Source organism: Castor canadensis, chromosome 6 (genome assembly GCF_047511655.1).
Source record: "Castor canadensis chromosome 6, mCasCan1.hap1v2, whole genome shotgun sequence".
Classification (NCBI taxonomy): Eukaryota; Metazoa; Chordata; class Mammalia; order Rodentia; family Castoridae; genus Castor; species Castor canadensis.
The window spans coordinates 119,403,145-119,430,890 of NC_133391.1; the positions used below are offsets into that span (position 1 = coordinate 119,403,145).

Below are 27,746 nucleotides of genomic sequence, written 5' to 3' on the forward strand. Positions count from 1 at the left end.
TCTATAGCTGAGAGTGGCTTTTGAATCTTTAAAGGCTTGAAAACTTGTAAAAAAACAAAAATAATATGTGAGAAAAATCCTGTACAGGAGAAATAATATGTAGACCCCAAAGCCTAAAATATTTACTATCTGTCCTTTTAAAGAGAAAGTTTACTGGCCCCAGAATATAATTCTCTCATTTTGCAAATGAGGTAAGTGTAGGACAAGTGTGGTTGAACACACCTGTAATCTCAGCATTTGGGAGGCTGACCGAGGAGGATCTTGTCTCAAAAAAAAGAAAAACAGATGAAGAAAATAAGTGATCATTCAAAACTGCATAAACCAGTTAATACAAAGTTGACTGAACTTCAAGTTTTTCAATTTCCAGATTGGCTTTTGTTTCACTGCAACCCAGTTGCCCCTGGTTTTTTTTCTTTGCCCGTTTTTTTTCCCCCTCTTTGATTCTTTCCAAAGACAGGTAGTATTGCTGCACTCCTTACGGGAGTTTTCAATGACTTATGATCTTCTATCTTGCTTGGGGTTCTTCATTTTCAGTATAAAAATGCTTAATTATCCAGGTATCCCAAATTTACATGGTTTGAATGCCTACGGTAATATATTGAACTTTGGTCATTTCACTTTTCCAGTTATCATTCATCCATTTAACTAAATACTGAAGAAATAGTTTCTATGTGATTGAAACTATCCTGGTAATGACAAGCACTCGTAAGTCATGATCTCTGCCCTTAAAGAGTTCATTTTAATGCCATACACATTTACTAAGGAATTCTTGGGGAAATCTGTCAGATGCAGGGATTTAAGAAGCCTCAAGGAGTTCATGTTTTGGAGGGGGATGGAATCCGCATCTGCTGAGCACAGCAGCAGGCAGAGCTGCACGTGCAGGTTATGCTATACACAAGGAACAAGGGACAGTGCAGGACATAACACTGCTTCCAGCTTCAGCAATCATGAAAAACTTCACACTTGAGGGCAAAGTAGTCCTCTAGTTGGCCCCAGGATGGTAAGATTTCCAGAAGAGAGAGCACCACGGAAGACAGGACTAGTAGAGTCTAGTGTGCAAGACAACGCTAAAGTGACCTGGAACAGGACATACTGTCTCTTGTTCTCAGTATCTATACAACTGCAGAAAAGGGTGAAAGATGAAGAATTGCTTTTCCCATGATAAAACTGTCTGATGAGGTTAACTTGAGTTTTCTAAAAATGAATACATTTAAATGGAAATATTTGCACCAGATGGAAAACAGACTTCAGAGGAACTAAACTGGAGAAAAAGAGACAGGGAGGGAAGGAGAGAGAAAAGAAGGGAAGGAGGAAGAATTCTCTTTCAAACACTACAAGGCCCTGAAAGTCAAGGGGAAACAATCTTACCAGTTTGTAGCAAATTGCAAATGCAAGGACATAAGTATCTTTGTTGAACTTCACATCTTGGTTTTTCATCTCTATCAATACTTCCAGTGCACCTGCCAAAAGAGAAGAGAGGACCAGCAGTGATAAATGCAGCTACTGTTGGTTCCCCAAGCTCTCATCTGTTTAGCACCCTCAACTGAAAAGTCCATTTCAGCATAATATAATCTATTTCTCCACATCATTTAGCAATTAACTAAGTGTCAAGTTAAATTACCAGGTCGTACAGGAAGAACTAGTATTTTAAAACCTGCTACAATTTTAGCATAAGCAAAATCTGGGCTGTTTAGTTTTAGGCATGACAATTTTGGTAATGCAATGTTTTTGAACTTAAAGCATGAGGGCTCCATAATGGAGCCCCTCATTAGGAATGTAAGAACCATTTGTACATAGGCCATTTTCTCCCCTAATTACTACACTAGCAAAGATAGCAGAATTGTTCAGCAACCATAGGTTCTAGCACTTACTTTTGTATTTGCCTTTGATAAACAACATATCCATCAAAATATTGAATGATGTAGAGTCCGAGAAGAAACCTTTTAGATGCTGCCAAAAAAATGTTGGTTAAAAGTTAAAATTGTTAATGGGGAACTTACATTTTATCTTTCTAGACAGGTCTTATTTTATTTCACATTTAATTCACTTTGCTTCCTAGATTCTCTATTGATCTGATATACAAAAGACTTGTTTTTGAAGAAAAACTGCTGCCTGCTGTCTCGACTGTCAAGCCTGTGGGAATGGGCACAGTGAACAAGAGGTAAGAGATCTCTTGGTTTCATACACATAGTGGAGAACATCTGTATGTGATGTGGCTCTGCCAGACTTAGGAAAAGAAACAGCCAATTCACCCCAGTAGGGTGGCTCTGGAACCTGGGTACCAGCTATTACCAGGCAATGACAGCTGTAAATATACTTGAGAACCATGACGGGAGGGTCTCAAAGAACTATGGTCCTCTTTTAACGAGCAAATAATATAGAATTGATTACTTGCTTTTGAAAACAATTTACTAAAACAATGGTTCTCAACGTTTGTTACTCAGTATTTTTTTCAACTTTATTTTCATTGACAAATAAAACCTGTATATTTTATTATGTACATGTGATTTTGAAATATGTATACATCATGGAATAGTTAAGTCAAGTAAAATTAACACGTGTTACTTCACACACTTAAAATTCTTTTGTGCTGAAACACTTAAAATCTACACTCAGCAATTTTTCTAAGTAATATAATATGCAGTTATTAACTGTCATTGTCCATGTTTTATAATAGATTCCTTCTAAACAAAATTGTACCTCTTTGGACAGATATCTTTCCAGTCTTTTAAATGCCATGACAATGTAACCCATAATAGTTAAGTGTGTCATTAAATGCCTTGCTCAAGTTTGTTCTTTATGAGAAACTACCGTGCAGATCCTGTTGTGGATGTGAGGATGAAAAAATGATAAATAAGACAATACAATCTGCCCTCAATTTTAGTTGGGTTTATAATCTCGTAGAGTGTATATTCTAGTGAAGGAGACAACAAGTGAAAAAACCCTGTAATTTCAGACACAGCTAAGGGCTGAAGTACAATGAAGCAGAATAAAGAGAGGAGAAGAAGGAAGGTGGTGAGAGAAGACTCTCAAGAGAGATGCACTGGCAGACACACAATGAGGCCTTACCCTCACTCTTCTACTTTTCCGGAAACCTACGTACACCTAAGTTGTTCATACATAAGTACGTTAAAAAAAGCTTTACTTCCATTTTTTTCATGTTTTTTTTTATTGTCATACTTGTGGGTCTGACATTACAATGAAACTTTTGTTTTCCTTTAATTACAACTTTAAAACTGAGGCCCTCAGCTCAAACCCTAGTATAACCAATAAATAGATAAATAAATAAATAAATAAATAAATAAATAAATAAATAAATAAAATTAGTCAAACAATACAAACCTGGGTAAAGTAAAAAAAAGAATTGTTTTTTCCTTTTTTTGCAGTACTGGGCTTTGAACTCAGGGCCTTGTGTTTTCCAGGCAGGTGCTCAACCACTTGAGCCATATCCACTCTCCGGCCCCAAAACAGAATTTTTAATTATTTAAATCCTGAAGACATGCAGTTTAGTTTCCAGATTTTTAATGTGTACATAAATGTATGTAATTATGTGCATATTTTTTTCTGTTTTTAAGAAAAAATAAGATGATATTATCACTATTTTGAGTCTACTTCTACTAATGCTGGGTGTGGTGACACACGCCTGTAATACCAATGCTTGGGAGGCTAAGGCAGGAGGATCTTTTGAGATTAAAGCTGGCTTTGGCTACATAGTTAGGCCCTGTTTAAAAAAAGAAAAAGGTTGATGACCCTAGTGGGGGTGCCCGGCAAGAGCAAAGCCCTGATTTCAAATTCAATACCACAAAAAAAAGAGAAAGAAAAAGGCCAAGTGATAATAGTTCCACCATGAAAAGAACACTTTATTCTTTTTTTTTTTTTTTTTGTGGTAGCACTAGGGTCTGAACTCAGGGCCTCATGCTTGCAAGGCAGGTGGTCTAATGGCTTGGGCCACACCAACAGTCCCAGAACACTTTATATGAAAAAGAGTAAAAGGAAGATAAATTAGTTTGCTACAGAGATTCCAAATATACTATCATGTTCATGGTGGCCAACACCAGCTCCAAAATTTAACCAGTGTTTCTGACCATGGGTCCCTACTTTCCTCCTCTGTAAAATGGAAGTCATGTTACCTTATCAGGGTCATTGTGGAAAACAAATTAAATGTGGAAAGAGCTTACACACAATGCTGTGGACATAATAAATATTCAATAAGTAATTGCAAAAACAATTTTTTCTTTTTTTAGGAAAAGAAAAACAGACTACACAAAAGCATTTTGAAAATGAGCAAGTACTTTACAAATGTGGTTGTCGATTACAAATAAAAATACAAAAACGAGAGAGAGCACAGGTGCAGGACAGGACAGCAACTGTAAAATGGCAGCCTGTCTTAAACCAACCTCCTCTAAAGAGGGTTTATGTCCCAAGTCAACACAACACACAGCTAGACACCATGGCATCAGTATCTACCATTTTATGACTCTGTACAAGACATACAAGTTTCACATGAACTGATTCCAAGGACACTTTAAAAGTACAGAGAAGAAATCATTTATTCAGCCCAGTGGCCTTCCCCTGAAATTCTAGCCCAGGAATTATGTGTATTGAAAAGATGTCTTTTCAAGAGCACCAAAAATACCCCATGAGGAAATCACACAGGCTGGGAAGGAAATCAGGGAACAATAACCTGATCTTTGATGAGCTCCATTGCAGATTCCTCAAGATCCAACTCGTAACACAGCCTCATGAAAACTGGTCCAAACTTAAATTCCCCCACAGTGACATTTCTGTTCTCTGCATGGTACCTGGCAATCAAAATGATTCAATGAGCCAAAAGGTTGGGCACAGCAAAAAGGACAGACAGACCATTCCATGCACTCTGCTAGGTGTTAGGGACACAATGAAAAATGAAGTTCTCTCAGTCTGAAAGGGAAGTGGAAATATGAATAAGACAAGAGAAATCTGGGAGTATAGTACACCAGGCATTTAAACAAACAAACAAACAAACAGGTTTCTCAGAGGCCAACATACCCTGTGAAATAAAAAAAGGAAAAACATACATTGTAATCATGCTCTAAATTAAGCAACTAGCTAGGATTGAGTATAAACATATGTTAGGGAACATCACGGGTTTCTTCAATATAGGCCTCACCTAAGGAAAACAAAGGAAAGGAGCTGGCTGAAGCTCCTTGAGGCTCACTTCAAGCCCATATAGGATAGCAGACAACCAACAGACACTTTTTTTTTTTTTTTCATATGTGCATACGTTTGGGTCATTTCTCCCCTATTCTCCCTGCCCCTCCCCACTCCCCCTTACCCCTTGCTACCCAGCAGAAACTATTTTGCCCTCATCTCTGATTTTGTTGAAGAGAGAGTATAAGCAATAATAGGAAGGAACAAGGGTTTTTGCTACTTGAGATAAGGATAGCTATACAGGGAGTTGACTCACATTGATTTTCTGTGCATGTGTGTTACCTTCTAAGGTAATTCTTCTCGAACTAACCTTTTCTCTAGTTCCTGGTCCCCTTCTCCTATTGGCCTCAGTTGCTTTAAAGTATCTGCTTTAGTTTCTCTGTGTTGAGGGCAACAAATGCTAGCTAATTTTTGAGGTGTCTTACCTATCCTCACCCCTTCCTTGTGTGCTCTTGCTTTATCATGTGATCAAAGTCCAATCTCCTTGTTGTGTTTGCCTTTGATCTAATATCCACATATGAGGGAGAACATACACAATTTTTGGTCTTTTGGGCCAGGCTAACCTCACTCAGAATGATGTTCTCCAATTCCATCTATTTACCTGCAAATACTAACATTTCGTTCTTCTTCACAGCTGCATAAAATTCCATTGTGTATAAACAGCACATTTTCTTGATGCATTCGTCAGTGGTGGGGCATCTTGGCTATTTCTATAACTTGGCTATTGTGAATACTGCTGCAATAAACATGGGTGTGCAGGTGCCTCTGGAGTAACCTGTGTCACATTCTTTTGGGTATATCCCCAAGAGTGGTATTGCTGGATCATATGGTAGATCAATCCAACAGACACATTTTATAATTTATAGCAATCTCTGTTCTTCTAAGCTCAGGCAAAGGTACATGTGAGCTATGGTCAACTAGCTAAACAAATTAAATGCACTTTTGAAATTTTAAGTCACCTGGGTGCTAGCAGGACATGCCTGTAATCCTAGCTGCTTGGGAGGTGAAGATCAGGAGGATCACAGTTCAAGGTTAGCCTGGGCACATAGTTTGAGAGACACTATCTCCAAAATAACCAGAACAAAATGGACAGGAATGGCTCAAGCAGCAGTACTCGTGCTTATGAGAGCCTGCTTTGCAAGTGTGAAGCCCTGAGTTTAAACCCCAGTCCCACCAAAAAAAAAAAAAAGAAAAGAAACTGCAAACCTTAAAAAAAGGCTAATTTCAAGGACAGTGACATTTTACAAGTAGCTTGAGATTTCTTCAAGCAGTCGGTCTGCCATTTGGAACTGCAGAACAATAAATTACAAGCATAAATTTACTTCCTTTGTTTCTTTTTGTCATGCTGGGGATCAAACTCAGGGCCTTGCACATGCTAGGCAAGTGTTCTATCACTGAGCTACACCCTCAGTCTTTGTCTTCTTTTAAGAAAGGATCTCATGTTGCTTAGGGTGGCCTGGAAGTGCTGGGATTACAGGATTGCAGGTGTAATAAATTTATTTTTAATAACCACACACCCGTAATAAATTCATTTTTAATAACCAATCCTTCTACTGAAGACATTAACAGGACAATCTACTAATCAAAGGAGAACTTCCTAATTACACGTAAATCAAATTTTCATGTGAATGACTTGACTAGGAGATAAAACCTGACTTTACAAAACACTTTCTACCTTCTGCTGAAAGAACTGAGGAAACTGGAGTGGCATTATACCCGGTCTATTGTAAACATATATACTGCAAAATACAATGGTTATGTGTACTTATACAGAATTACATTTCACAATCTAATTACAGAAGTTACAATTATATACACTTATGAATTAAATTATTAAAAGACAAAGTACAATGATGGACATCTTAGATTCTGATTCTAAAATGATGGTTCAAATTCCATCTCTTTTACTTATAAGCTGTGTAACTATGAGCAAATTAATTAGCCATGAGGTATCTCAGTTTCCTTATCTGTAAAATGGAAAGAAAATTCAGGATTTTTGTCAGACTCAAATGAGACAGGACTTGCCTGGTACATAGCAATTCTTCTGTATGATAGTTCTTAAACAGCTTTAAAATCTATCAACATGTTGGTGGGAATGTAGACTAGTACAACCACTCTGGAAAAAAATTTGGAGGCTACTTAAAAAGCTGGACATCGATCTACCATTTGATCCAGCAATACCACTCTTGGGGATATACCCAAAAGACTGTTACTCCAGAGGCACCTGCACATCCATGTTTATTGCGGCACTATTCACAATAGCCAAGTTATGGAAACAGCCAAGATGCCCCACCACTGACGAATGGATTAAGAAAATGTGGTATCTATACACAATGGAATTTTATGCAGCCATGAAGAACGAAATGTTATCATTCGCTGGTAAATGGATGGAATTGGAGAACATCATTCTGAGTGAGGTTAGCCTGGCTCAAAAGACCAAAAATCGTATGTTCTCCCTCATATGTGGACATTAGATCAAGGGCAAACACAACAAGGGGATTGGACTATGAGCACATGATAAAAGCGAGAGCACACAAGGGAGGGGTGAGGATAGGTAAGACACCTAAAAAACTAGCTAGCATTTGTTGCCCTTAACGCAGAGAAACTAAAGCAGATACCTTAAAGCAACTGAGGCCAATAGGAAAAGGGGAACAGGTACTAGAGAAAAGGTTAGATCAAAAAGAATTAACCTAGAAGGTAACACCCACGCACAGGAAATCAATGTGAGTCAATGCCCTGTATAGCTATCCTTATCTCAACCAGCAAAAACCCTTGTTCCTTCCTATTATTGCTTATACTCTCTCTACAACAAAATTAGAGATAAGGGCAAAATAGTTTCTGCTGGGTATTGAGGGGGAGGAGCAGGAGGGGGCGGAGTGGGTGGTAAGGGAGGGGGTGGGGGCAGGGGGGAGAAATGAACCAAGCCTTGTATGCACATATGAATAATAAAAGAAAAATGAAAAAAAAAAATCTATCAACATATTTTAGTAAACAGTCTCATAAGAAATGTGTCAGGGATTCCAAGATGGCGGCTAGAGGGAGGAAGCAGAAAGCGTGCCTCCTAAAGTAAAATCTTGGAGAGAGGCTGGAGATACACCTTACAGGCAAAACCACCGAGAGAGGCAAAACTTTGACCACTCCACACCTCCAGCCTGCCCAGAGCATCTCCACTTCTCCTAGACACCATCAATAGCTATAGCTATAGCAAGGTAGCAGGATATAAAATCAACATAGAAAAATCATTAGCATTTCTATACACTAATAGTGAACAAACTGAGAAAGAATATATGAAAACAATTCCATTTACAATAGCCTCAAAAAAAAAAAAATCAAATACCTAGGTGTAAACCTAACAAAGGATGTAAATGACCTCTACAAGGAAAACTATAAACTTCTGAAGAAAGAGATTGGGGAAGACTATAGAAAGTGGAGAAGGATTGGCATAATCAACATAGTAAAAATGTCTATACTCACAAAAGTAATCTACATGTTTAATGCAATTCCCATAAAAATCCCAATGACATTCATTAAAGAGATTGAAAAATCTACCATTAAATTTATATGGAAACACAAGAGGCCACAAATAGCCAAGGCAATACTCAGTCAAAAGAACAATGCTGGAGGTATCATGATATCTGACTTCAAACTATACTACAAAGCAATAACAATAAAAACAGCATGGTACTGGAACAAAAACAGACATGAAGACCAGTGGAACAGAACAGAGGACCCAGATATGAAGCCACACAACTATAACCAACTTGTCTTTGACAAAGGCGCTAAAAATATATGATGGAGAAAAAGCAGCCTCTTCAACAAAAACTGCTGGGAAAACTGGTTAGCAGTCTGCAAAAAACTGAAACTAGATCCATGTACATTACTCTATACCAATATTAACTCAAAATGGATCAAGGATCTTAATATCAGACCACAAACTCTAAAGTTGATATAGGAAAGAGTAGGAAATACTCTGGAATTAGTAGGTATAGGTAAGAACTTTCTCAATGGAACCCCAGCAGCACAGCAACTAAGAGATAGCATAGATAAATGGGACTTCATATAAGTAAAAAGCTTCTGCTCAACAAAAGAAATGGTCTCTAAACTGAAGATAACACCTACAGAGTGGGAGAAAATATTTGTCAGCTACACATCAGACAAAGGACTGATAACCAGAATATACAGGGAACTTAAAAAACTAAATTCTCCCAAAACTAATGAACCAATAAAGAAATGGGCAAGTGAACTAAACAGAACTTTCTCAAAAGAAATTCAAATGGCCAAAAAACACATGAAAAAATGCTCACCATCTCTAGCAATAAAGGAAATGCAAATTAAAACCACACTAAGATTCCACCTCACCCCTGTCAGAATAGCCATCATCAGCAACACCACCAACAACAGGTGTTGGCAAGGATGCGGGGGTGGGGGGGGGAAGGAACCCTCTTACACTGTTGGTGGGAATGTAGACTAGTACAACCACTGGAAAAAAATTTGGAGGCTACTTAAAAAGCTAAACATTGATCTACCATATGATCCGGCAATACCACTCTTGGGGATATACCCAAAAGACTGTGACACAGGTTACTCCAGAGGCACCTGCACACCCATGTTTATTGCGGCACTATTCACAATAGCAAAGTTATGGAAACAGCCAAGATGCCCCACTACTGACAAATGCATCAAGAAAATGTGATATCTATACACAATGGAATTTTATGTAGCCATGAAGAAGAACGAAATGTTATTGTTCGCAGGTAAATGGATGGAACTGGAGAACATCATTCTGAGTGAGGTTAGCCTGGCCCAAAAGACCAAAAATCGTATGTTCTCCCTCATATGCGGACATTAGATCAAGGGCAAACACAACAAGGGGATTGGACTATGAGCACATGATAAAAGCGAGAGCACACAAGGGAGGGGTGAGGATAGGTAAGACACCTAAAAAGTTAGCTAGCATTTGTTGCCCTCAACGCAGAGAAACTAAAGCAGATACCTTAAAGCAACTGAGGCCAATAGGAGAAGGGGACCAGGAACTAGAGAAAAGGTTAGATCAAGAAGAATTAACCTAGAAGGTAACACAAATGCACAGGAAATTAGTGTGAGTCAACTCCCTGTATAGCTATCTTTATCTCAACTAGCAAAAACCCTTGTTCCTTCCTATTATTGCTTATACTCTCTCTTCAACAAAATTAGAGATAAGGGCAAAATAGTTTCTGCTGGGTATCGAGGGGGTAGGGGGGAGAGTGAAGGGAGGGGCAGGGTGGGTGGTAGGGGAGGGGGTGGGGGCAGGGGGGAGAAATGACCCAAGCATTGTATGCACATATGAATAATAAAAATATAATTAAAAAAAAAAAGAAATATGTCAGATTTAAAACATAAAGAAAAAAAATTTTCCTGATTTGACATTCACATTCAAAATGAAATTCATGCCAATGAAAGTGCTAGAAGGTCAGTGAGATAACGAACTACCTCCTCACAAGAACCATTCAAGAAAGATGACCTAAAATCACTCCATGAATCAAATGACAGCATTTGGTCATGATTATAAGGGGATTAAGTTGCTTCTCATTTGTGGTTCAAAAACCAACTTCCATTTCTGCTCATGAGCTCCTTCCCCAGCTGTGAGTTGCCAGCTTCAGGAAGACAGTGAACAGATCAGTTAGGCCCTGAAATGTATCCAGCTTCCCAAGTGTCCAGTTGTCCACAAGTGGAGAGAAAGAACAGCAACAATGCTTAGGGGTTACTAGCATCAATAAAGAATTATGAGTCATGCTTTGTTTATAATAAAAGTAAGAGTGGAAAAAGTATTTGGAATTATAGTGTTCTGCTACTCTTTAAACATCTGTTAGCTTTTGGTAGTAAAAACAGAAGTGAGAAGAAAACCAACTAAAGGGTCTCAAACGATTTTGATTTTTTTTTTTTTTTGGTGGCCCCTTGAGTTTGAACTTAGGGCCTCCTGCTTGCTAGGCAGGCACTCTTAGCACTTGAGCCACTCCACCAGCCCATGATGTAACATTTTGACACTGAAATAGAAAATAAGGTTTTTTGATACAGTGTGACGCTAAACTAGCACCACCCTTTTGGAAAACAATCTGAAAGTTTCTATTTACAGGTTTTAAAAAGTTCACATCCTTTGTTATGGTTTGAATTTGGTTTGTTTACTAAGGGTCAATGTGTTGCAAGTTTGGTCCCCAATGTAGCTATATTGGGAAGTGATGTGCAATCTTTAAGAAATGGAGCCTAGAGGGAATTCCAAGATGGCAGCTAGAGGTAGGAAGCAGAAAGCGAGCCTCCTACAGTGAAATCTTGGAGAGACGCTGGAGACACACTTTACAGGCATAATCACCGAGAAAAGGCATAACTTTGACTCCTCCACATCTCCAGCCGGCGCAGAGAATCTCCACTTCACGTTAAACGGAGAACCGAGGAGGCCCCCGGGCCGCCAGTGGCCGGCGCCCATACGGCTTGGGAAGACGCGGACCAGGTGAGCTTCGTGGTACCGCGGTTCCCCCACAGACAAGCCTGGGCCAGAGCACCATAGCCCCCTGGACAGACTGACCTCCACCAGGGAAAAAAAGAGAAACTGAGTACTAAGCAATAAGAACAGTTAAGACACGCTGGAAAGAGGGTGGGGCGCCCTGAGCGCTGAAGATTGGGGGAAGGGACTCCTTCCCGGGACTGTAAATAAATGAGCCGGGCGGGCCGGAGAGGCTCTGGCGGGAGCGGGGCGCGCCAGCAACCAGGAGCAGGGAAGCTTGTGAGAGGAGGGAAGACCCACTTCCCACGTGAACTGTAAATAAACACGCAGGCCTGACAACGCGGGGCAGTGTCGCCTTTCCCAGTGCTTGGAAAGGGAAAAGCCTGTAGCAGAGGCCCCCCTCCCCCGCACAGGAGAACTCTGAGCAAACAAAGCCTGTGGGACCAGGTGAGTGCTAAGCTCACCCCAGAGATCTGCATAAATAACGCCGCCAGCTACAGGCTGAGAGCAGCAGGCAGGCAAACCACAGTTGCAGATACCACTCTCAGAACTGCCTCCAGACGCTTTTTTTTCTTTTTCTCCCTACCTTTGATGAGAGAACAACCGAATTACACCTGCAAGCCGAAAAACTTACTGAAACTATTGCATTTGAACTGGGGACACTTGGTGGGGCTTTTTTTTTATTTTTTCTTCTGTGTGTGTGTGAGTGTAGTTTTGTTCTACTTTATGCATCCCCTTTGATGAGACAACTACAGAACAACATCTGAGGCACCAACTCCAGGACTGGAGATTAAGACGGACATCCAAATTATTAAGACTGAAATTGCATTGCATATAAACTTGGAAGTTTTTTGGTTTTTTTTTTTTTAATTTCCTATTTTCCATTTTATTTTAATTCATTTTTTATAAATAGATATTACTTTCATATACTTATTTTTTATTTTTTTATCTTTGATTTTCAATCCTCTCTCTGTCTCTCTATTGTCTGTTCAGCTTACTGTCGATTAGTACACTAACACTCCCTGTTTATACCTTTGAAACTCTCTTGTCTGATACCTTGTTCTGCTTTCTCCCTCTTGTCTGTATATTTGTTTTCCCCTTTTCTTTAACTTCTTGCTTTCCATCTCAGCTCACTCTTCCGTTCTCAATATTACCATTGTTATTATTACAAGCTAGAAAATACTTAATTACACACAGTACAGGGACAGTAACAACACCAAGGACAATGACAGGAAGACAGAAAAAACAAGGAAACCAGTTTCCCCACAGCAAAAAATTAGTACAGGAACCAGAGGGGAATGAAGAGAACAGAAACTCAGAGCCAGACTCCAACAAAATGAAGATAAACTATGCCAAAGGACCCAATGAAGCCTACAAGAATAATTTAAAAGAAGACATACTACAAGTACTCAATGAGAATTTTATAGAGATGATACTGGATAGGGTCAACCAAAATGTACAGGAGACACTCAAGAAATTCCAAGACAATAAAAATAGAGAATTTGAAAAAGCAAAAGAAGAAATAAAGGAAACCATAGAAGCACTGTATAAACACCAAAGTGAAAGAGAGAACACAATGAATAAATGGATAAATGAACTCAGGACAAAAATAGACAACAATAAAGAAGAAAACAGCCAGGATATGGAAAACCTCAGAAAAAAGAACGAAACAGAACTGCAAAACAAAACGGAAAGCCAATCCAGCAGAATAGAACAAACAGAAGACAGAATCTCAGAACTTGAAGATGAAATGGTAATTAAAGGAAAAACCGAAGAACTATTAATTAAACAACTCAAGACCTGTGAAAAGAAAATGCAAGAACTCACCGACTCCATCAAAAGACCAAACTTGAGAATCATGGGCATCGAAGAAGGAGAAGAGGTGCAAGCGAAGGGAATGCGTAATATATTCAACAAAATAATAATGGAAAATTTCCCAAATCTAGAGAAAGATATTCCCATACAAATGCAAGAGGCCTCCAGGACACCAAACAGACCAGATCAAAATAGAACTACTCCACGACATATCATCATTAAAACAACAAGTTCAGAAACTAAGGAAAGAATATTGAAGGCTGCAAGAGAGAAAAAACAAGTAACATACAAAGGTAAACCCATCAAAATCACAGCAGACTTCTCAACAGAAACATTAAAAGCAAGAAGAGCGTGGGGTGAGATCTTCCGGGCACTGAATGAAAATAACTTCAACCCCAGGATACTCTACCCAGCAAAGCTATCATTCAAAATAGATGGAGCAATAAAAGTCTTCCATGATAAGCAGAAACTAAAACAATATGTGACCACAAAGCCACCATTACAAAAGTTTCTGCAAGGGATCCTGCACACAGAAAGTGACACCCAACTCAACCATGAAAAGGCAGGCAGCACCAAACCACAGGATAAGAAAAAGCAAGACAGTAGAGAGTAACATCAAGTTAGGTACACACAATCAAACCTTCAAACAACTAAGATAACTAAATGGCAGGAATCACCACATACCTATCAGTACTAACACTTAATGTCAATGGACTTAATTCACCCATCAAAAGACACCGTTTGACAAAATGGATTAAAAAAGAAGATCCAACAATTTGTTGCTTACAGGAGACTCATCTCACCGACAGAAATAAGCATATGCTTAGGATGAAAGGCTGGAAGAAGATTTACCAAGCTAATGGCCCCCGAAAACAAGCAGGAGTAGCAATACTTATCTCTGACAAAGTAGACTTCAAACCTACATTGATCAAACGAGACAAAGAAGGACATTCCATACTAATAAAAGGGGAAATAGACCAAAAGGAAATAATAATCATCAATCTGTACGCACCCAATGTCAACGCACCCAATTTCATCAAACATACCCTAAAAGACCTAAAAGCATATATAAACGCCAACACAGTGGTTGTGGGAGACTTTAACACTCCATTATCATCAATAGATAGGTCATCCAAACAAAAACTCAATAAAGAAATCCAAGATCTAAAATATGCAATAGATCAAGTGGACCTAGTAGATGTCTATAGAACATTTCATCCAACCTCTACACAATATACATTCTTCTCAGCAGCCCATGGAACCTTCTCCAAAATAGATCATATCCTAGGGCACAAAGCAAGCCTCAGCAAATATAAGAAAATAGAAATAATACCGTGCATACTATCTGACCACAATGCAGTAAAAGTAGAACTCAACAACAAAAGTAAAGACAAAAAACATGCAAACAGCTGGAAACTAAATAACTCATTACTTAATGAAGAATGGATCATCGATGCAATAAAAGAGGAAATTAAAAAGTTCCTAGAAGTCAATGAAAATGAAAACACAACCTACCGGAACCTATGGGACACAGCTAAGGCAGTCTTGAGAGGAAAGTTTATAGCCATGAGTGCATATATTAAAAAGATTGAAAGATCCCAAATCAATGACCTAATGATACATCTCAAACTCCTAGAAAAACAAGAACAAGCAAATCCCAAAACAAATAGAAGGAGAGAAATAATAAAAATAAGAGCTGAAATCAACGAAATAGAAACCAAAAAAACCATACAAAGAATTAATGAAACAAAAAGTTGGTTCTTTGAAAAAATAAACAAGATCGATAGACCCCTGGCAAACCTGACTAAAATGAGGAGAGAAAAAACCCAAATTAATAGAACCAGGAATGCAAAAGGGGAGATAACAACAAACACCATGGAAATCCAGGAAATCATCAGAGACTACTTTGAGAACCTATATTCAAATAAATTTGAAAATCTAAAAGAAATGGACAGATTTCTAGATACATATGATCATCCAAAACTGAACCAAGAGGAAATTAATCACCTGAATAGACCTATAACACAAAATGAAATTGAAGCAGCAATCAAGAGTCTCCCCAAAAAGAAAAGTCCAGGACCTGATGGATTCTCTGCTGAATTCTATCAGACCTTTAAAGAAGAACTGATACCAACCCTCCTTAAACTGTTCCATGAAATAGAAAGGGAAGGAAAACTGCCAAACACATTTTATGAAGCCAGTATTACACTTATCCCAAAACCAGGCAAAGACACCTCCAAAAAGGAGAACTATAGGCCAATCTCCTTAATGAACATTGATGCAAAAATCCTCAACAAAATAATGGCAAACCGAATTCAGCAACACATCAAAAAGATTATCCACCACGACCAGGTAGGCTTCATTCCAGGGATGCAGGGGTGGTTCAACATACGAAAATCAATAAACGTAATAAACCACATTAACAGAAGCAAAGACAAAAACCACTTGATCATCTCAATAGACGCAGAAAAAGCCTTTGATAAGATCCAACATCATTTCATGATAAAAGCTCTAAGAAAACTAGGAATAGAAGGAAAGTTCCTCAACATTATAAAAGCTATATATGACAAACCTACAGCCAGCATTATACTTAACGGAGAAAAATTAAAACCGTTCCCTCTAAAATCAGGAACCAGACAAGGATGCCCACTATCTCCACTCCTATTCAACATAGTACTGGAATTCCTAGCCAGAGCAATTAGGCAAGAAGAAGGAATAAAAGGAATACAAATAGGTAAAGAAACTGTCAAAATATCCCTATTTGCAGACGACATGATCCTATACCTTAAAGACCCAAAAAACTCTACTCAGAAGCTTCTAGACATCATCAATAGCTATAGCAAAGTAGCAGGATATAAAATCAACATAGAAAAATCATTAGCATTTCTATACACTAACAATGAGCAAACGGAAAAAGAATGTATGAAAACAATTCCATTTACAATAGCCTCAAAAAAAATCAAATACCTAGGTGTAAACCTAACAAAAGATGTGAAAGACCTCTACAAGGAAAACTATACACTTCTGAAGAAAGAGATTGAGGAAGACTATAGAAAGTGGAGAGATCTCCCATGCTCATGGATTGGTAGAATCAACATAGTAAAAATGTCGATACTCCCCAAAGTAATCTACATGTTTAATGCAATTCCCATCAAAATTCCAATGACATTCATTAAAGAGATTGAAAAATCTACTGTGAAATTTATATGGAAACACAAGAGGCCACGAATAGCCAAGGCAATACTCAGTCAAAAGAACAATGCAGGAGGTATCACAATACCTGACTTCAAACTATATTACAAAGCAATAACAATAAAAACAGCATGGTACTGGCACAAAAACAGACATGAAGACCAGTGGAACAGAATAGAGGATCCAGATATGAAGCCACACAACTATGAGCAACTTATCTTTGACAAAGGAGCTAAAAATGTACGATGGAGAAATAGCAGCCTCTTCAACAAAAACTGCTGGGAAAACTGGTTAGCAGTCTGCAAAAAACTGAAACTAGATCCATGTATATCACCCTATACCAAGATTAACTCAAAATGGATCAAGGATCTTAATATCAGACCCCAAACTCTTAAGTTGATACAAGAAAGAGTAGGAAATACTCTGGAGTTAGTAGGTATAGGTAAGAACTTTCTCAATGAAACCCCAGCAGCACAGCAACTAAGAGATAGCATAGATAAATGGGACCTCATAAAACTAAAAAGCTTCTGTTCATCAAAAGAAATGGTCTCTAAACTGAAGAGAACACCCACAGAGTGGGAGAAAATATTTGCCAATTATACATCAGACAAAGGACTGATAACCAGAATATACAGGGAACTTAAAAAACTAAATTCTCCCAAAACTAATGAACCAATAAAGAAATGGGCATGTGAACTAAACAGAACTTTCTCAAAAGAAGAAATTCAAATGGCCAGAAAACACATGAAAAAATGCTCACCATCTCTAGCAATAAAGGAAATGCAAATTAAAACCACACTAAGATTCCACCTCACCCCTGTTAGAATAGCCATCATCAGCAACACCACCAACAACAGGTGTTGGCGAGGATGCGGGGAAAAAGGAAGCCTTTTACACTGTTGGTGGGAATGTAGACTAGTACAACCACTCTGGAAAAAAATTTGGAGGCTACTTAAAAAGCTGGACATCGATCTACCATTTGATCCAGCAATACCACTCTTGGGGATATACCCAAAAGACTGTTACTCCAGAGGCACCTGCACATCCATGTTTATTGCGGCACTATTCACAATAGCCAAGTTATGGAAACAGCCAAGATGTCCCAGCACTGACGAATGGATTAAGAAAATGTGGTATCTATACACAATGGAATTTTATGCAGCCATGAAGAAGAACGAAATGTTATCATTCGCTGGTAAATGGATGGAATTGGAGAACATCATTCTGAGTGAGGTTAGCCTGGCTCAAAAGACCAAAAATCGTATGTTCTCCCTCATATGTGGACATTAGATCAAGGGCAAACACAACAAGGGGATTGGACTATGAGCACATGATAAAAGCGAGAGCACACAAGGGAGGGGTGAGGATAGGTAAGACACCTAAAAAACTAGCTAGCATTTGTTGCCCTTAACGCAGAGAAACTAAAGCAGATACCTTAAAGCAACTGAGGCCAATAGGAAAAGGGGACCAGGAACTAGAGAAAAGGTTAGATCAAAAAGAATTAACCTAGAAGGTAACACCCACGCACAGGAAATCAATGTGAGTCAATGCCCTGTATAGCTATCCTTATCTCAACCAGCAAAACCCCTTGTTCCTTCCTATTATTGCTTATACTCTCTCTACAACAAAATTAGAGATAAGGGCAAAATAGTTTCTGCTGGGTATTGAGGGGGGGAGCGGGAGGGAGTGGAGTGGGTGGTAAGGGAGGGGGTGGGGGCAGGGGGAAGAAATGAACCAAGCCTTGTATGCACATATGAATAATAAAAGAAAAATGAAAAAAAAAAAAAAAAAAAAAAAAAAAAAAAAAAAAAAAAGAAATGGAGCCTAATGGGAGGTCCTTAGGTCAACCCAGGTTGCTGCTATTCAGAGGGATCAAGGAGGTTCTTATGTGACCCTTCTCCCCTACTGTGTTCTCAAGACAGAGTTCTTATGAAAGCCGGAGCCTGATCCTACCCAGTTCTCTAGCCTCCTACTAGATAAGAGACATGTGATCACTGGTTCCCACCACTGCCATCCACCACAATGTGATACAGCCAAGAAATGAGCCAATGTTACGTATCATGCCTTAGAACCTCCAAAACTGTGAGCTAATAAATCTCTTTTCTTTGTAAGTAGTCTATCTCAGGTATTTTGATAATGATGAAAAAGCTGATTAATATACCCTTTGACCCCAAAACAGAAACAAGTACGTTTTATGTAGAGTTGCTCATGAAGGCTCTATTGGTGAAAAATTGGAAACAATTCAGGTTTCTAACAGCAGGAGCAGAGTTAATTAAAATACCTAATGTTAATGGAATGTTAATATTGTGTTGTCATTAGTATGTAATTCCTAAATATATGAACAAGAAAAACATTAACGCTACATCAATTTAGAAAAAAATGCCATAATTAGAGTAATATAAAAGTCACAAAATCTTTGTGTATAAAACAATTTTTAAATATCAGTAGATGGATCCCAAAGACAGCTACTATAAGTTCCTTCCATTCCTATATTTGTATGCTGTTCCGTCCATCCAGAGGTGGTATCCATTTCTCCCCATCCTTGACTTTGGTATGGCCAGGTAACTTGCTTGGCCATTTGTGGGCAGCTCTCAAAAGCCTGACAGCTCTTACCTGTGCTATGGGCTAGCACAGTTCAAGCTAGGCTAATGAGTGGTGAGGCAATGGAGTGCTGAGGCATCAGACGTTCAAGTGAAGCCTTCTGGGACCCTCTAGCACCTTCTCTCTGACATGGGAGATTCTGAAAATGGCTCAGAAAGGTGTTAACAGGTATAAAGGAGAAAGGAGAATAATTAGGAATCCACTGAAGTGATCTAAGGGAAATATACTGAGGACTGAACTAAGAAATTGATACTAGGGAGAGGGAAAACAATAGGATTTCATATCTTATCAGGGAAAAGAGGCAAATTATATTAGGGGAAAGAGGCCCAAAATATCTGTCCTACGTTGACTGATGACTGTTTGCCTATGTGAGAGGAATCAATCTATGTATGTTGAAAACCTAGGGGATCCCTAAGTAAAGTGAGTGAACAGGCTGATGATTTCCTTGTTTATCAATTATATGTTCTTCTATCCTCAGCTTCTGGCCTGTAGTGAGAGCTCAATAAGTACTGGCTCAACGAATAAATATAAATGTCTGGAGTGTAAGACAGGCATTTGAATGAGACATTTAGAAGTCATCAGTGCAGAGCTTATAGCTAAAATCTAGGAAGTAGATGAGACTGCTCTGGGAAAAGAACAGAGTAAGAAGAGATAAAGCTGGCAGAATTTTAAGGAAACACCTCACCTATAAATGACATTTTTAGCCAGCTCCACATCGTCCCGGAACTGACACAAATGAAGCAATGTTTTCAACTCCTCCTTCAAGATGAGTTTGTTCTGGGTCAACTTCTCTTCCAAGTTTCTAAAATAGGTTTCTGGAAGAAAGCATAGAATGGTCGCTATCACACAGGCTCTCGGGCATACAGGTTCCGCCCCCCACCCCCCTCCAATCATTGGCCGATTCCTTTACAGCACTGAGTACCAGAAGATGGTTCCCAAAGCACAACATCTGTGTCATAGGAGACACGTGTCCAGGCCTCTTTCAAAAACACAATTTCTGGAGGGAAGAGCATAAGAAAAGGCATTTGCATCCCTTGGGCGATCCTTAGGTATACTAAAGTTTGAGAACTAATGTCCCAGAAGCTTAGCCCAAATAAGTCAATCTATAGGTGACTCACAAGAAGGCAATATAATCAGGTACCCAAACCATTAATTGGCAGGACACCAAGCAGGAAAACTAAAAGTAAAATGTGAACTGAAGGCTGATTTATCACAATGGTTGACCCACATGGTTCAGGAACAGTTCACGTTTCTTCCATTTCATGCAACTTTACCTCTCTTTAACTCTCTTAGTCTCTCTTTACTAGTCGTCAGAATGCATGCCACAGTAATATGTAATGGGTAGAGGGCTAAAAACAGAAACAGTCCTCTGAATAGCAGCAAATGCTCTTTAGTGACCAAATCATTTTAAAGTCATTGCAGTCTTTGTCCATAGTCTTTGTAGCTGATGCACCATGGAGATAAAAATCAAAAGCAAACAATGTTTCCTGGCATTAGGAAGGGGCTGTATTCTCACCAGAACATGGAGTGAGATGCAAGGCAAGAACCAAGTAAGCATCTGTTTTCCAGGAGGCAGGGCTGTTTTCATATCAGAAGTTGCCAAGAAATGTCTACAGGATCTCCAAGGCTCAGAGCTTTGAAAAAATGCTGCTGGATGGAGTGGCAAAATATAAAGACACAAGAACTAGCAGCAGAGCACAGACTGCTCTAAGTTTATAAGAAAAGGCCCATGAGGTTTGTGATAAACACAGTGGGCCTTTCAATCTTTATCTGGAGAACCATTTACAGGTAAAAGGCTTTAGAGATGGAAGGACCTGGGCTGAAATCTAGGCTCTGCCAGTTGCGTGCTCTGGAGGACACCACTATATGTGATAAATTCCTCACGTGTAAAGTGAGGATATTGATAGCTACCTCATGAGTGAGGTGAGATGTATGGAAAGCACTTTGCACAGGGCCTACCATGTGGTAACTGCCAGTAACATTGTGGACTTTATTTTAAGTCTATTAAAAATTTCAAAACAACTTCTAATTTAAAAGAAAATTAAATGATTTAAAGAGATGATTCTGCCTCATGTATCTCTTAATCCTTCTGAATAAACCTTATGAATTCAAAATGTCAAAAGATAAAAATTGTATTTTAAAACAAATCATTCAACATTTAAAGTGCTTATCAGATATTCATAGCAGAGATATGTGTCTCTCAACAAAGGGTAATTGTGGTTCCTACTCACAAAGAGCTTAAATGCTGTCTAGGAATACAAGCCATTTTTATACAGAGCTATCTGAAAATAATGATGGAGGAAGTGACATGTGAATGATGCAAAAACAATAGGACAGAGAAGTCCTGTCAATGACACCTATTATAACTCAAGAGTAGTTTGGTGAAAGTGAAGGGATACTGGTGGGAAGACAAGGCTGAAGAGGGTTGGAGAAATTGAGGAGGGGACATTCAAGGTAAGGAACTCATTCCCATGCTAAAACTAGGGGTAAAAGGTGGTGCAGGAAGAGCTGTAGCTAGACGAACAGGAAATCACAACTCCAGAAAAGAAGTCATTAAGGAAAAGTTAAGAAGCCAGTGGCATCTACATAATGTGATATACAACAGAATGCCATTGTGGGTTCTTAAAATGGTGAAATGTAGACAGGACTCTATTAATATCAGCCTGACAATGAAGCAGATTGGCAATGACTTTAGATTAATTACCTTTCAGAACATATGAACTGTAGCAGCTTTCTAAGGATCATGACAGTTGGAAATAACAAGTAGAAATGACACAGGACCTTGACTGCAAACCTCACATTGCTCAAAAATACTTGGTGTAAAAGAGAAAAGACTAAAGTGAATTCTACATTGAGTGTACTAAACTTCAGATAAATACATTCTCCCACACTCCTAAGGCTTATCTTTGTATCCCACAGGTACATTCCATAGCAGTATGATCAGCAGAGAGAGGCAAGGCTGACTTCTGGAGGAACAAACTGAGAAGAAGTGGAGGCAAAAAGTATGAAGCAGGTACTCACAAACACCTGGCATTGAGGAAGGAGAGCTGGGCCTATAAGTGAAAAAGTCAACAGGGACAAACATGAGTTACTAAAAAAGAAGTAAGTCCTGGAAGTGATTAAAAAGAAACTTGAAGCACTAGGAAGAACTCTATGTAGGAGGGAGGGGAGAAATGCACTAAGATTTCTCAGATGCTGAAAGGGAATGGAGCCTAGGATATTTGTGTTTGATGTTTTTAGTTTTTCACAACAAAATTTTCAAATGTATCCACTAGTTTTAGCACTTCTGGAATCCTGGGAGAAGGGGTCAGAGGGGAGCTGTAGACTTTGTGGTAGTAGAGTGTGAGATGAAAGGTGACTGCTAAGGATAGACTAGGAAACTAAGAATGAATGTCCTCAATTTTTTCTGTGAGCAGAAGGTCACTGAATGGGGCCAAAAACACAGGAAATTCAAATGACAGGTGGATGAAGAAATTAAGAAAATAGATTATTACCTTTGGTACCAGAAAGATTATATGCAACGGCCATCTTCAAATGTTGAAATTCTTTTAATTTCATGACATTATCTGTAAGTAGATATCTTTTAGCTAAAATCAGAGAAAGGAAAAAAGTAAAATCATTTTGACAATTTTATACTTAGCCAATAACAGGAGTAGAGTGTGGTTGCCTCTAATCTTCGTCTATTATACAGATGACTATATAGGTCTATCTATTATATAGATTATACAGATCTTATCTACATCTATGATATATGATCCAACAAATGGATACAAATACAATAGTAATCCTGATAGGAAAAAATGGCCAAACTATCAGAGAATGCAAATCCTAAGCAAAAAGCTGTGAAAGGAGCTATTGGTTAACTCTGATGAGTGAGGACTGCTTAAGAGGAAGCTGGAATCTGAAGAATAGACATTTGCTATCTTGTTAAGCAGTACCAAGGGCACATAAGCAGCAACAAAAACAAAAATCTTAATAGCTTTCATTTAAATGCACAACAAGCATATCTACATTTGTTTTATCTAGGGAGAAGCAAGTAGTACAGTGGCAAGAGCTACAGTGTGACCAGTGGAAGTCTCAATTTTGTCATTTATAAAATGAAGGGGTTGTGGCCTTTCAGATCTGGACTTGGTATCCTTAAGATAAATCAGAAACCCCTGATCACAGCTTAGTAAATCTGAGAAGTGTTATCCTTTCTTCAGGATCCTTGGCTGTGAATGAGGTAGGGTAGCCTAAATTTGGCCAAAGAATCATGCACTAGGGCTGAAATTGTGGCTTAACTGGTAGAGCCCCTGGCTAGCAAACGGGAAGCCCTGAGTTCAAACCCCAGTTCAGACAAAAAAAAAAAAAACCCATGCACCAACAGTCAAGAGTTCTGCGTGAAGGCTTGGGTCATTTCTCCCCCCTGCTCCCACCCCCTCCCTCCTTGTACAATAACAAGGTATCAATAAATAATGCTATTTATAGAACAGGCCATAACTCAGTGGTAAAATGTTTGCCTGGCATGCATAAAGCCCTGAGTTCAACCTCCCATCACTGCAATAATAGTAACTGCTATTTATTTATGAAAAGGCAGTCCAGTGATGTGGTTAAGTACAGTTATCTACTGCTGGCTAAGTTCAAATCATGCCTCTAAGTCAGTTGCTTGTGACGTTGGGTAAATGACTTGACCTTGTCCATTTTCCTCTCTGTAAATGAAGAACAGTACCTCTCCCACTGCGTGTATGGAAGTAATTAACACATAAAATGCAGTTGAATAATATTAAATATTTTTGTTACTACTCACTAGCATTCTCGAGTTTAATCATTTCCATAAAGATGTTACGGAATAATTCTGAGAATGAGGAAACCTGCTCAAGGTTTTTTAAACTGGGACTCCAACCTTGGGAAGTCCGAACCCGCAGAAAAGGAAACCCAAAGCAGGAGGCTTGCTCCGGCATAGCAAAGTCGACCCTTGCGAAGGCCCACTGTAGCCCCAAAGTCCAGACCCCAGGTCGGGGATGGTCACGACTCCAGGGCGGGTGTTGCACCCGGGTACAACTAGCGGACACGGGCAAGTGAACGACTGCTCCAGAAATGCCGGCTGGGGTCTAGCACTCCCTTCTCTCCCATCCCTCCCCTCCTTCCACGGCCGGAGGCCGCGGATACCTCCGAGAGGGCAGCGGCAGCAGGCAGAGACTGTGCTTGCCACCCCGGGACACTCCGAAGTTCGTGGCGCCTGCAGCCAAACTCGTTCCAAAGCCCGAAAGGCAGCAGCCATATTTTCGCGGACCGCACCAACTGCGTGCGCCAGGGAGGGAAAACGCAGCATCGGCCCACAGCCCGGAGCGCCCAACTGGATTCGTCCACTTCCGGAGCTCAGGGAGGGAGGGTCCCGCCCCTTCCTCTGTCCTCACCCCCCGACCCGGCATTTCTCTTGGTACGCTCCAAGATGGCGGCCCCCATGGTGCGGCGCGGGATGCTGCTGGCTGGGAGGATCGGCTTGCCTCCTCACTGTTCCCCGGCAGGTTGGTGGCTGCTGCCTTGGAAGGGCTGCGTCATTAGGCTCCCTGTTGTTCTACTCATTGAAAGAAGGAGGCGATGGGCTTTCAACAAGAGAGTAAATGTTTCTGGGACCTGATTGCTAGAGAAGCCATTTAGGGTGTTTGTTAGCACTGATAGGGGACATAAGGTCTCTAACCCATCTCCCTCCCTAAAGTTATAGTATATGCCCGTCCAAAGATGTGAAGAGCAGAGGAAGCTTATGGCATTAGGGTTTTTGCATATAACTTGTTGGGTTTTTGTGTTAGGATGGTTGTTGCTGACCATGAAAGACCCGAATATATTCGCCCCCCGGGGCTTGTGACAGTTTTCTCCCTTCTGGTGTTTCTTTGTAGGGGCGGTAGGTAAATGTTTTCCCCGCCACGTCATACTTGACCCTTCGGACCCCTGGTCTTCGTTTCGTGGAAGAATTTTTCAGTAGTAACCTCACTTTACCTGATGACCTTGGTCACAAGTCTTGATTGACCTTGTTTTGCTGTAGTTTTCCACGTGCGGGTAACAAATGGTAGAACACTTGGATATCTGAGTTGAATTGCACCCGATTCAGACCTTCCTTACTGATCTAACGATCCACTAAGTTGGAAAAAGGTTTTAAAGTATTTACAAAAGCTAAGTTTGCAATGATTTCAGCTTCATAGTCCTCATAGGTATGATTAAGATGTAGGAATCACACTCAATGTCCCAATGCCTCTTCTCTTCTCTTTTTTTACCAACCTCTTATTTAGCGTCTATTAAAAAAGCAATACGCACATTCTTGCTCTCACTTCTTCAGGAGCAGCCATTGGAGTATACGTGTGAAACCTCATAGTTGGCCACTGGATGTTTTCTGAAAATTAAACATTTTTACTAGGTAATTCACCACTTAGTGCCATACATTTGACAAATTGGTATGCACAATATTTGGCATTTAAGTAAGAATTACCTGTAGTGGCTACTCTGAGCATGTTTAATTATGGTTACTAGTTAAATGTGTCTCAGTCTAAATAAGGCCCTGGACAGTAGATCAGGGAAAGTAGCATGTTTGCTCAAAATGTTTGGGAACAACCATTATAACAAGGGATTGGAAATTAGGCTGACTCCAGAGAATTTCCAGTTAGTATTTTGGTTTTAGTTGGAACTGGTGAATTTCTGGTAAGTTACACCTGTGTCATTCCAATATGATAGTTGCTAGCACGCATTGCTATTTAAATTTAAGTTAAAAATTCAGTTCCTTAGTGACACTAGTTCTATTTTAAGTGCTCAGTAGACCCATATAGGGTCATCACTGCAGAAAGTTATATTGAACAAACACTGGATTCGATTATAGATGAAAGGAGTCTTCTTAAAGTCAGTAACTGGAGGCTGTTGGGGAGGGGATGTAAGTACATCGAATAGTACAACACTGACCACTCAGGACTTGGGAATGCTGATAAGTAGTGTGACACATAGTCATTGAAACATTTGACCCCCTACAGAAGAGAGGAAGAATACTTTGTACAAATTCATGGCAAATCAATATTTGGAACACTTTGATGCTTCTATGTGTTCTTAAAATAGACTAGAGGTGTGCAATTAAAATAATAAAGAAAATGAAGGAAAATTAGCTGAGATAGACTCATAAAAGTGACTTAAAGAGGAAAAAACTTACTGGGTACCATTATATAGCAGACATTAAGGCATTAATATGTTCACTTACTTAAACTTATACTAAGATAGGCATTATTTTCCCATTCTGTATATGAAGAAAGAGGCTCAGAAATACTGTGTAATTCCTCTAATTTTTCCTAGCGTTTACTATTAGCAAGGCAAGGATCAGAGTTACTATGTTACTCTGAAGCTTATGTTTCCACAATCACAGTGCTTCCTTCTAAATAGAAGAAAAAAAAAAAGGAGACATTTTTTAAAGGTCATCAAAAACCTATAAGAGATATGAATAGAGCTAATCAGTTTTCATCAAACTTTGAAATTCTGGTCCTTGAAAGGGTTTCAGAATTAAATAGAGAAAACAAAAACATTTCTTTTGTACTGTATAATTATTTAGAGAATATTGTTACTCTAAGCAATACTATCTGAGGGTAAGAGGTTCAAGAAAAGTTTGTATATACTCTTGGATGGTACATTCAGAGTGGGATTGAATGAATAGACTCAGAAACCAAAACCTGCAAGGCTGAAATTGACCTATCCCTTTGCTAGTTCTAGTGTGGTCTGAGAACTGTTCTTGACACCATTACTTAAAAAGCAGATGTAGAAGTTCTTTGGTTATAACATATATAGATAATATACAGTTAACATTCAGGGATGGAAAGAACTCTGATGTCATTTATAAAGAATCTCAGAAAGATAGACATCTTGCTTTAAAAGACTTAACATCCAAAGTGTTGAGTTCAGTTCAGGATATCTTCCCTGCTCTGTTAATTTAACTTTGGAACATCAAAACTGGCTGGGGAAAATGATTGGATAGAAAATGTATTTCTATTCATTTAATCCCCAGCCTACAAACAAAAAACAAAAAAACCTTACAAAACATGGAATGTCTTTCTTAGTATGTTAGGTTCCTATTGCTGCTGTAGCAAATTAATACAAATTTGGTGGTTTAAAGTAACACATATTTATTACAAATCTATGGGTCAAAAGTGTGACACTGTTGAAATCACGATCTCAGAAGGAATGTGCTCCCTTCTGGGGAGATCTTCTTTAGCGGAGAAGCCATTTCTTTGTTTTTTCCATATTCTAGAGACCACTCACAGTCCTTGGGTCATTTCTCCATCAGTCTTCACATCACCCTGACCACCAGACTCTTCTGTCCCCCATTTAAAGACCCTTATGATTACATTGGCCCTACCTGGATCATCCAGGATGCACTCCTATTTTAAGATCAGCTGTTAAGCAATCTTAATTCCCTTCTGCCATATAATCTAATGTACTTACAGATTCAGGGGAATGGACATCT

General features: G+C 39.2%; 2 protein-coding genes and 1 non-coding gene across 5 annotated transcripts in view; 2 read left to right on the plus strand and 1 right to left on the minus strand.

Annotated features, from left to right (window-relative positions):
• Ptcd2 (pentatricopeptide repeat domain 2) overlaps positions 1-24,610 on the minus strand; it is a 48,939-nt gene extending 24,329 nt beyond the window's left edge. Inside the window, exons 1-6 of one of the 3 annotated variants that reach the window (XM_020174673.2) lie at positions 24,425-24,610; positions 22,771-22,863; positions 19,962-20,091; positions 4,685-4,802; positions 1,872-1,950; positions 1,369-1,460 (exon numbers count right to left, since the gene is read on the minus strand). In XM_020174673.2, the coding sequence (XP_020030262.2) occupies positions 1,369-1,460; positions 1,872-1,950; positions 4,685-4,802; positions 19,962-20,091; positions 22,771-22,863; positions 24,425-24,587 (675 nt within the window). In that variant the 5' untranslated portion in view covers positions 24,588-24,610. The remainder of the gene's footprint in view (positions 1-1,368; positions 1,461-1,871; positions 1,951-4,684; positions 4,803-19,961; positions 20,092-22,770; positions 22,864-24,424) is intronic. The other 2 variants (XM_020174672.2, XM_074077325.1) reach the window with 2 other exon arrangements.
• A 16-nt stretch (positions 24,611-24,626) lies between these two features.
• Mrps27 (mitochondrial ribosomal protein S27) overlaps positions 24,627-27,746 on the plus strand; it is an 81,778-nt gene continuing 78,658 nt past the window's right edge. The window contains exon 1 of the mRNA XM_020174674.2: positions 24,627-24,783. Coding sequence (XP_020030263.1) covers positions 24,708-24,783 — 76 coding nt within the window. The 5' untranslated portion in view covers positions 24,627-24,707. The remainder of the gene's footprint in view (positions 24,784-27,746) is intronic.
• LOC141424493 (small nucleolar RNA SNORA36 family) lies at positions 27,165-27,296 on the plus strand. Its single transcript, XR_012449407.1, has one exon. It is a non-coding gene; the product is annotated as a small nucleolar RNA SNORA36 family (small nucleolar RNA).